The sequence below is a fragment of the Morone saxatilis genome, unplaced genomic scaffold (assembly GCF_004916995.1).
Source record: "Morone saxatilis isolate NCDOM2014 unplaced genomic scaffold, NCSU_SB_2.0 Contig12, whole genome shotgun sequence".
Taxonomy (NCBI): domain Eukaryota; kingdom Metazoa; phylum Chordata; class Actinopteri; family Moronidae; genus Morone; species Morone saxatilis.
The window spans coordinates 15,176,232-15,187,402 of record NW_023339674.1 but is presented as its reverse complement, the minus strand read 5'-3'; the positions used below and the strand labels follow the sequence as shown (position 1 = coordinate 15,187,402).

Sequence of the window (11,171 nt, the reverse complement as noted above, 5' to 3'; positions counted from 1 at the left end):
TGATAACGAGATAATCAGTGTTATTCACTTCACCTGTCAGTGCTCATAATGATATGGCTGATCGGTGTATATGTTTAAGCAAAAGGGGTTAATTATTTTGTAAACGTGTGCTTGCTTTCTTTGTAGTAGAGTAAGATATACACCACTTACATTTCTACGAGGGAAGGTGGTGAGGAGCTTGAATTCTTCAAAGGGGTATCCCTTGGAGGCCACAAAGTCGAAGAGGACCTGGAGCTTACAGCTGCCCAGGAAACGCCTCTCCAGAAACTCGCCACTTGGTGTGCGGATTCGCAGTTTGCTGATTGGCTCGGCTGAATCCTCTTCTGGCTCTGGCGGTAGGGCCTGCTCCAATGACAAACGGATTGCCTGCAAGAAGGGGGGGGAGAGAATCCAGTATTTTAGTCAGTACAGCACATTGAGATTCATATCTCTATTATGCAAATGGTCTAGCTGTTCAAAGGTGGACTTCCTTGTTAGTTGAGGACAGATGCAACAGAGGAATCATAAATTCTTTTGTGATCACACTGGACAGTTTTTCCTCACTTCACAAATTGCTGCATTCTCTATTACATACTAATACTTGAAGATGATTCAAGGAAAATGTAAGATGTTAAGAACTAATGTACAGCATAAACAGCTTTTCTAGATATAGTATTGATTCACAGTGTCGTGTGAAGGCAGAGATGTTTACATACAGGTGCTGTTGGGGTGCAGCTGTCATTACTGTTGCTGCAATTCTTTTTTTCAAGCCTATTAACATTACAAGGTCTCTATATATTTAGTCAGCACAAGCAATCTGTGACAGGTAGTCAAAATAAAAACAATATTAATTAGATCAATTCAGTGATAAACTAAAATAAACAAAATGAGCTAGAAAATAATTAAAAGGAGGACAAATGTTTTCCTGATTAAAACATTTTCTAATTCAGCTTTTTTTATTTGTTTGCACATATTAACACACACAATGATACATCTAAATGGATAAATGTAGGAGAGGAAGGAAGCCAGGAAGCTTATGCAAAGTCCTCTGAAATACAAAAGAAAAAATCTGAGATTCAATAAAGTGTAACTATAAAAAAAAAGCCACATTTCTCTGTTTATAGATAATTTAAACCAGAGATTCAACAGTAACACTAGCAGTTATGAAGATGACGACACACTATCCAAACAAGTATGAAAAACAAGCCAAGAAGTGGATTGCAGCACTGACATTAATTAAAAGAACTTCTTGTCCTGAGAATGTTATTGAATTAGTTGCCCTGTGTCTCACCCTGTTCCCTAAAGCATGGTGTAGCTCAGAAGGTTGCCAAGTAGCGTTTCAGTACGTTAAAAATGTGTATTCAGGAAGTGTATTCCTGGTGCTTCATGCTTTCTTGCTGCTGCTCAGTCTGTTTGGGAAAACTGAGATTGTGCGTGCTGAATATCTCATTGTCTTCCACACATAGTTTAAAGTCTTGTTTCGTAAGAGTTCAGAACTATTTTATAGACAAAAAATCCAAAGTGGCTTATCTACCACAAAGACAACAACTAACTGTCATCTTCCTCAGCAAAGCTAATCAGCTCTCCAGCGCTCCAAAAAACGCGCTTCAGCCGCTCCCTTGAGCCTTCCTCCTCTTTCTGCTCCTGCCCCCCTCACCTCCTCCTCCCCCGGCTTGTTGTTCCTGTTTGGCCAGCCGGGGAGCATATGCTGTGACAACACGCCCCGGCTTTATTTACACACCATAATGCAATTATATTTCATAAGAGTGTACAACAGTAGCTCATTAGCAGCTTCTGGTGTTGGGTGGGCAGGGTAGCACGCGTGCCGCTCCGCCATCAGCTCCCTCAGGTAAAAGAGCTGATGCTGACTGAGTTAAAGGGGCCCCCGGGGACAAACTTACACACACACACCCACACAAGTGAGAGGTAGCGTCCCTAAAGAAACCACAGGACACACGTCTGGTCGAGCCTCGGGCCCAGGCTGTTCCGCACAAATAATCAGAAGCATCTATCCGTCCATTTATCTGACACTCCAGCTCCGTTCGGCTAACCACAGAAAGCAAACAGATGATGGGTGTGCACCTGACAGCCACCCAACTGTATGCTAAGACCCCCTGAAGGAGGTAAATAGTAAAGTCAACCAACACAGGGACATGAAACACATACACACTGCACCACCCTGCCCCTCAATTCTCCAGCTCCTACTTTCATCTCACTGTTCTTTGCACAAAGGCACAAAATCACAGAGAAAGCATTCCCACAAGCATTGTCCGCTCTCTGGTGGCAACTGATGTTTTTGTTGTGTCTGCAGTTTCTGCCATATACAGTAGGCTACTGCCTCATAAGACTCAACAACAAAAATGAAATAAATCCTGAGTTCAAAGGTAAGGCTCACATGGTAGGCTCTTCATCTTCTCAGCTTTAAGATTATAATTTTTAATATGAAAAAATGTATGTAATCTGATTGATCTAATTGTATAGTATAACAATGAATCAATAAAACAAAAATGTTTTTTTTATGAAATATATATTCTTTTATCGCTCACATTTTTTTATTACATTACTGGTTTTTACATTTTTGTTGTTTCCCATGTATGCTATAGAATATATATATTTTTTTAAATAAAATATGTTTGCATTCTTTTTCCATCCAAAGATCAACTGACCGCTAACATTTTATTTGGATAGTTCGCTTACAGATAGCTGAGTATTTGTAACATTTCAACTGTTTCGCTTTGTCTGTGTATGTTTAACAGATTATCTATGTTTATGTGACAGTGTATGAACATACCCTAACCAAGAAGTTGTTTGTGCCTAAACCTAACTAACCCTCAACCACAGTAGTGTTACAAATACTATATAAACTATCTGTAGTGGGGCTATCCAAATAAAGGGATACCCAATTTTCTTTTCACCTGTTTGTCTGTCAGTGTATCAGTGGACCTAAGCTCATCAGAACTAGACGTACACACATCCATCCATTTTAGGTCTTATCGGTTTAAGAAACATAGGTTGCCATTGTCTGGGTCCAGCAGCTGTTGCTGGCTCTTGTATTTATGAATATCTACACTGTAGCACAAGCAGCACTAGTATGTTAGCACAGGAGACACCATGGAAACCATTGAGCTTTGCCAGAGAAAATGGATATAAGAAGGAAAACACAAGGCTGTAGTGGCTATTGTTGTTTAAAATACACAAATGTGCACACAGAGTTTGGTTAGTGGACTACAGTGATATAATTAAGAAGGCCCGGCTCGGCCCACTTTTGTTGTCGTCTGTTTAACTTTAGTGACAAATCACCTGAGCGAGCCGGGTCACCCAATACCTCTCAGTGCCCCCAGGCTCTCTGCTGTTGAGTAAACAACAATCAGCGAGGACTACACTGTATTACTATAGACTGTATTACAACATTGGTGCCATCCTCACAGGCAATTATTGTTTTTCCTGCATGCGTGACAGTGTGTCTGCCTGTGTCTGTGTGTGTGTGTACCCCCTCTACACATACAATAATTGTTTTCAAGTGAATATGTGTGTTTGCTTAGGTTGTGTGTGCACAAGCCTGTGTACATGAATTGCCTCAGTCTTTTGTTCGTTTGGGTTTCAATATGGCTGTGCGCTGTGTGCTATACCAATGTAAAGCAGTTAAATAGAACAATAACTGTGTGTATGTAAGGTGACATTAACAGGGATGGGCCTCACTGTTAATTAGGATATTTCACTCTTCTGAAATGGCTGTATGCCTGTTCATCCAACACAACACACGCTTCACTGACTGGCAGGCTTCACCAAAACCACAATCTAATTGACTCATTATTGTGAAGTGAGACCAAGACAGATAAAAAAAAAATGACAGCACAATGGCATAATCACTGTGCTCTGGCAAAACATATCGCCGTTCAGCCTTGCACTGATAAAGTTGGAATATTAATTTAGGTAATTTGCATAATGTGTGCATGATGTGTGTGTTGTTGTTCTTCTCACCTCCTTCTCCTCCTCCTGCTCCTTTCTCATCTGTTCCAAGCGAACCTGCTCGGCCTCTTCTCTCTCTTGGGCTTCTCTCTGAAAAAGAAAGAACAGCAGAATCAAAATCAAAATACTGAGTGATGTGCAGTGCTAAATATTGTTACTATGTTTCCTAATTGTTACTGATCCTTTATTAGAGGTGACTTTTAGACACTCAAGTCACTAGATCTATAATACAAGCTAATGACATGACACAACATCTGACAAGTAGCAAATACTCCCAATTTTAAAGCTGAACTGAGAGATGTTTTACTTGATAAAGGACTTAAACAGTTCAATCAACAATCAATAATCAAGATAAATGCAGAATAATTTTCTGTCAATTGACTAATCAATTATTTGAGTAACTGTTTCACCCCGAGGATCACTGTATTTCATTAATATGCTTTTTGTGCTCTGTAGCATTCAAAACAACAGCAGCAAATAGTTTAGTAGTTTAAGTAAAGCTTTATTATAAATGCCTGTTTAAGAAAAAAAGCGGTGGTTATGCTTTTTTGGTTAAACTCACAAATTACACGTACTGTCTAGTACACCACAAATAACTCAGAGTGCACTGATTTAAGTAGACAATTCCTTTTATTTTGAAAATACCTTTTTACGGTCAGCCTCTAAAGACAGACGGTAGGCCTCGTCCTGTTCTCTCTTCACCGTCTCTCTTGCCTCGCGCTCGTCCTGGGTACAGAGAGAGAGAGAACGAAAGTGGGGGCCATTGACTAACAACATAATAAAAGGAAACACAAGGACAAAACATCTAAGCTGATGTGCCGGGTGTGGGAGCCAGAAAGAACCAAGCTAAAGAAAATGCAGCATGTCAAGTGTGGTTACGTACAAACACCAGGTATGAAAGAGTAGCACCAGAGGGGAATTCATTGTGACCGGGCTGTCATTTACCAGACCCCAAGCCTCTTTCATGTTTCCTCATCTCAGTTTCACCATCCCTTTCTCTTTCATTCACTCTGCCTCTCTCTTCCTGTTTGTACAGAGGGTAGGGGACAGGCGGCCCTTCTCTTTCTACCTGCTGTGGCTACAAAGTGTTTTATAAAGACTGGGACTAAATACGAGTGTCCATTGTGTTAACAGTGCACAGCCATTTGTTTTGTATTTTCTGAAGGCCCATGCTGTGTGCCAGCCCGGATATGGCAAAGTAAGCTTATTGTGATGATCAGACGGCTACTGTGCAGCTAAAGAGTGGCTAAGCAAAAGCACAGTGTGTATTGTTGTATTCAATCAGGAAAATGCAAAGGATACATTTGTGCTTTTGGCCCGCATAATAGATGAACATTGAAAGGAAACTGTAAAAGAATGGTAGAGAGGGACAAAAGCATCAAAAGTGGCTACCTTCAGTAGACTGGCCCTGAGTCACGCAAACAAGTTGCACAGTAGCTCATGTTTTATACTCATTTTATACTGTTGTAATGTGTTCTCAAATGCATCATCTGCTATGAATGACCTAATGGGCGGGAGAGGTATGACATGAAACGTTAATCTACTATGTATCTGCTCAGACTCAATGTGATTTTAAAGACCTTATCTTTGGAGGAAAAAAAGAAAGACATCTATATCTTGGCTACTCATCAGGTTGGTTTGAATAAAGTCCTGTTTTAATGGTTAGAAGTCACTTTCACTTCATAGCAAGAAGGTCCAGAATTAAATCTCAGCTCTGATCCTCTCTGTGGACCTTGCACATTATTATTTTGTTTACCCTGGGTGTTTCAGTGTCCTCCAATACCAAAAGAGCTTGGTATCAAGTTTAGTTCCCCTTGACCAAAACTAAACATTGGTTATTTTTGGCTGCTCTTCACATAAAATGCTTGTGAAATAGTCTGACCTGAAAATGTCCCGTAGTGCTGACAGATGCAGACCACAAAACCTGCAGTGAGTCGTCAGTCGGTTACTAACTACTAAGCTAAAACACAGACAACCATAGGAATGAGTGGCGAGTCAGTAAGGTTGGTTGAAGGCACAATGTGGCTGTCCAGCTGCTCCACTTCCAGACAGACACAAAAGTCACTGTCAGATAGGAATGTCTAGGTTGGGTGGATGTCTGTGCTTGCGTCTGAGTTTGTCTTTGGAAAGGTGAGGTGGGAAAAGTAGAAAAATAGAAAAAAGAGAGAGGGAAGGGAGCTAGAGAGAGAGAGAAATTCACCAAACACCTAAGAGCTGTTATAGTAAAGATGGGATTAGTCCAGTGTCAAGGTTGACTTTACTTTGGAGATGGGATACATCCTGTCAGATACGGGATATACTAAAGTCATGTGGTTATTGGTACTAATCATAAATAATCACACTCAAACATTATGCTTTCAACATCACTTACACTCTCTACGCTGTCTTCTTATGACATTTTCACAAAATATTTCCTTCTGGCAGGCCACGCCTGGGTAATTATCACACTTTAATACCGTTTCAGAACAGCTTTACTACACTCTTATGCCACGGCAAATCTGATTTCTTATTTCTATGACAGATCTCAAGCCAGTTGTTGCAATGCTTATAAAAGTGATACTAATGCGGTAATAAAATACAATTATTTTGTGCAGATGGTATGAAGAAGAAAGATAAAGACAAAATTATCTTTTGCTTTCTAAGCACAAAAAAACAAATCAGCCTCCAAGAAAAGAAAAGTGTACAATCATTTTCATTTCATTATTTGATGCAGTCATCAAAAGTCTGCTCAAATTCTTGTTTAGTTATTTAGTAAGCCAATTTTAGAGTTTAGTCTTGGCAAAGTTCTTGTATGGCAGCTTGCATTTAACATATAGCTCTCAAATGTTGTCTAAACAAAAAATTTGCTTCTATTTATCAATTCATCAAGTAGTGAGAAAAGTATCCTTTTGGTATCTGTACTCAGGTATTGCATTGGAACTGATCTGAAACATGTACATACTCTGAATACCACTTCTTGTCACTTCTTGTCGTTAATGATTATTTGATGTGTGGAAAGAGTGACAAATCCAAAATGAAGCCAGAGCATTGTGGCAATAATAACAACACAAAGGGAAAAGCTGTCACTCGAAACTCACTAACCCACCTGAGGAAGTCTAACCCTCAGGGTGTGTGTGTGACAAGATTCATTCCTTAACCATAGTTCCCATAACTGAAATGCTAGGACTACTCACATTAGCATTGTTAGAGAGGCTGTTTGGTTGACTGACTTTTAAAACCCTAATATGGTGTGACATCTGTCATCTATAGATACAGTAGTCTAAAAGAGGCACAACAATGTTAAGAGAGAAAAGTGTGGGAGTAAGAGCGACTATGACAAAGGATTTCAGAGCTGACACGGCACAGACCAAAAATAATTCAAAAAACAATTACAAAGAATATATTCTGTATTGTTGCTAATTCCAGAACCTCTGACAATAAGTTATTAAAGTGAAAGAGAAAAAGGGAGGATTACTCTACGTGTTTGGACACAGTCTGTCGTTCATTTGCTTGTTTGATGTCACTGAGTAAACATATCCGTAAGTGGTTAAGAAGGTTAGGTCAGATGTAAGTCACTGTCCATGACATGAAAGACTACCTCCAACGTTTCCTTACTTTCTTGTATGGAGTGTATCCTTCAATGTTTGTTCACTTTCTATTAGAGTAAAAGAGGTAGTCAACAGACACAGAGCAGCACAGTGGTACCTACACACTGACGTGAATGGGAGACGAGTCTGAGCCCTGTACCTATTCAAAACCCTGTAGTTGGCCCATCAATCTAGAACTAAAGGGGAATGAGGTATTCTTTGCCACAGTGTAACAATGCTGTCTGATCTGTCCCAGCATGTTGCCATTTATCTCTTAAGCAGGATGTAAAAGAGTAAAAAACAAGAAAAAAGTAATTAGTAGTTGTTATTTTTATTAGTTTATGGTTTGAAATAGTCATTTATTTGCACCTATTTGTATCCACAAGTACAAAACAAAACCTATTCCAACCTAATATGCATAATAATAAAAAAGATACCGGAACTCAAAGGGCCCTAATGACAGTTGGACCCTGTCTGAAATACATACAAGGATAATAGACGAGATTAAAAGTGCGAGTTAAACCCCAAAGACCCAAACACAGAGAGGACACCAACACTGACAGCAGCAATTGATGGAGCAGCCAAGGTCAGAAAAAGTACATGTCATTTTGTCTGGCACTTTACTAATTTAACTGTAACCATTTCAACGGATGTCAACACTGATTACAGTCCTGACTTCTTGTTAAAAAACAATCGGTGTGAGGTCTGCGTCGTTCTAAGAATGCATACTTGGGTTTTTGGTTGGGATATTAGCAGGGATGGGCGCTAATTTCTGTCCACAACATTTACGGCTGTTTCCTGTGCTGTTGTCATACTGTATAACACGGGAACGTGTCAACGTTACTTCTCCCTGCCATTGAAATCACCAATAGAAAGTTAAGCATTTATTTTAAATAATCTGCATGTTTAACAATCAGAGCCTGATTTGCATCCTGACTGAACCCAAACCTTACCTCATCTTTTATGTCCTCTTGTTGTTGTGCTGTGAAGATCTCCATTGCTCCCATTAACCTCATCATCAGCTCGTCCACTGTCGTATTGCCTGAACATAAAAAAACATCCATCACAACATACAGTTTGTAATTTAATATTTTTTTTACATTAATTACAGAAAAATATATCTGTAGATGTCAGGGTTAATAATATTATTAATAAAATCGTAATTACCTTGAATAACATTTAGAACTTCATTGGATGTGCGTTTGCCCATGACTATAAGAAGCAGGGGGAACTGGTCTGTCTTGTATGTCCGTATAGTCTGTGTCACCACACTGCCAAAGTGCCTCGTACACATGGTGAGTAGTCTGGAAGACAAAGAAATAATCAAATTCAAATAAATTTCTTTTTTAATTCTATTTAATGTGATCAATTTTCTTGGAAATCAACACATAGATATTTGAAAGCTTGTAATATAACCATAAACAGACACATACATACGAATGCATGTACACAAATACACACACAAACATTTTTGCAAGATGTGGAAGGGGAGGCGTATACACCAGCTTTTCCAACTGCAGCAGAAAAGAGAAATACACACAACTCGTGGCATTAAGGACTTTAAAACCAATTCTGCATTTTCTTATTCCATCAGAGTGACATGCTATCTCAATTGGAACCGTAGATGAATTAGTATTCCTCACCAGACACCCAGAATTGATAGGGCAAGAGAGGATTTCTTATTCCATTACAAAGACAGAACTTTTTAAATTAACATTTCAGAGAGGGAAAAGGGTAGCAGGCAGCCGGGGCCCCCGCCAAGCTCCCTGTAAATGTCATAATATTAATGAATTGCTATAGACTGAATGCAAATATAGATTAGCTTTTTCTCCCGCCTTTTAATAAGATCTACTTTAATAACTGGCTGGTAAAATAGAGAAGTAATGGAATGGATGGAGGGACAGCGGGTCAGAGGAAGAACATAGATGGAAGGTATGCTGTCGGAGAGGGGGTGTAATTCATTAAAACATGAAGCCAAAGCTGAGGGAGCTACTTGCAGACTTTTCAAACTGTGAAATTGGGTACTTGAGCTCATTGTGGTAGTTTTTAAAGTAATAATCGTACCCGTACATGCTGCAAATATGAAACAGACAGACTGAAAGATCAGTCAAAAATGAGAAGCTACAGCACCTGAGCTCAAAGCAGAACTGAATTTAAGAACTTTTAGGAATATCAAGCTAAACTTTTCAAAAAGCTGAACTTTAAGTGACCGACATCTTGCAAGGAAGAAGTTGGGTACCCTAAATCCTACTACTGATCATTTTGTCCTGACATTTGTCCCCTTTCAGACCTCGACCCAGGCAGACCATAACAATAGCTCACAGGGAAACTCTAACCTGTAATGAAAGGCCAGAGAACAATGGACACTAACTTGAAGGGTAACCCAATCTTAAATCTCCCATCAAACACAAGCCAACCTGCTTTGGTTTCTATCTCAAAACTAAGGAAGTCAGTCCACCACAGTGAAAATCATCATCACAACATAAAAACTGCTCAATCAGGAAACCCAGCCTAAACCCTTTATGTATCCACTATAACTAAAAATGACGATAAATGAAACGATGCAACCGCAATATGAAGCAATTATGAATCCACCTATAGAACAAGTATGGACACCACACTGAGGGCAGAGGAAGTCAAGCTACTGCAGAAACTAAGGTGAACAGTTCAGCACAGTCTCATCCACCCATAACATAACATGGTAAAGAATGTAGCCTAGTCTGTACGAGACCTGTGGCCTTTAAGATCCTTCAGGGGTAACTAAATGTAGAGGAAACACCTGCACGATACTTGCAGCTAAGGTGAGTTTAAGGCTCTGCTCCGACGGTTAATGTGATTGACAGCTTCTAATTTGTCACCCATCCCATTCTCCATCTCTCACTGCATAGCCAGACACCTAAAATAGTTAATGTTTCCCTGGTCTGTCACATCGCATTTCTTCACATCAAAGAAGTGCGTGAAGATGCAAGTAGACTGCTTAGGCCTGACATTTGCTCCACCGAGCAGCTGATGAGTCAGGTTAGTACAGTAGCACTGCAGGGAATGTTTTTGCCAGCCATCTGTATGGGAGTATGTATGGGAACCGGATGCTCTGATAGCTCACTGTGTCATACACACTTTGTTTCAGAGCAAACATGGACATGTTTTGATTTGAAAATGACATTTTGTTCTCCCTCTCAACCAGTTATGTTGTCACCTTGAAGGATGTCAGAAGGAGAAGTCAAGCGTACGAAACAGGTATGCAGGTTGGTTTGTGCTCGTAGTGGTAAAGACACCAACTTACACTCAAAGGTCATAAACAATAACACCTGTAATTGCTGGGCCATTGTACTGGACTACACTACACTGTACAGGAGTTCATATCATCAAAAATTAGCAAGAAAATGTGTAATGAAATGCTTAACAGATTTAAGGAAAAACGACACACACTGATAAAAGGATCTACTTTCAGTGCGTTAATCTACAGATAGTTTCAATGTTTGTTATGTTTAATGACAGTACAGCGCCGGTACGATATATCAGATTCATTTCCCATGGGTGACAATTACACTGGCATCCAATCAGCAGAACTGCATTTATGCATAATTAATCATTTAACTGGGAGGCCTGTGAGAATACAGAGCAAAGCAACAAGCGCATTCCAATATCAGCAGGTTC

At 39.7% G+C, this 11,171-nt stretch overlaps 1 protein-coding gene across 1 annotated transcript in view; it reads right to left on the bottom strand.

The window, feature by feature from the left end:
- The window catches only part of faf1 (Fas (TNFRSF6) associated factor 1), a 59,482-nt gene that overhangs the window by 10,440 nt on the left and 37,871 nt on the right, over window positions 1–11,171 (bottom strand). The window contains exons 14-18 of the mRNA XM_035653063.1: window positions 8,682–8,818; window positions 8,468–8,556; window positions 4,594–4,674; window positions 3,961–4,038; window positions 151–366 (exon numbers count right to left, since the gene is read on the bottom strand). Of these exons, the coding sequence (XP_035508956.1) occupies window positions 151–366; window positions 3,961–4,038; window positions 4,594–4,674; window positions 8,468–8,556; window positions 8,682–8,818 (601 nt within the window). The remainder of the gene's footprint in view (window positions 1–150; window positions 367–3,960; window positions 4,039–4,593; window positions 4,675–8,467; window positions 8,557–8,681; window positions 8,819–11,171) is intronic.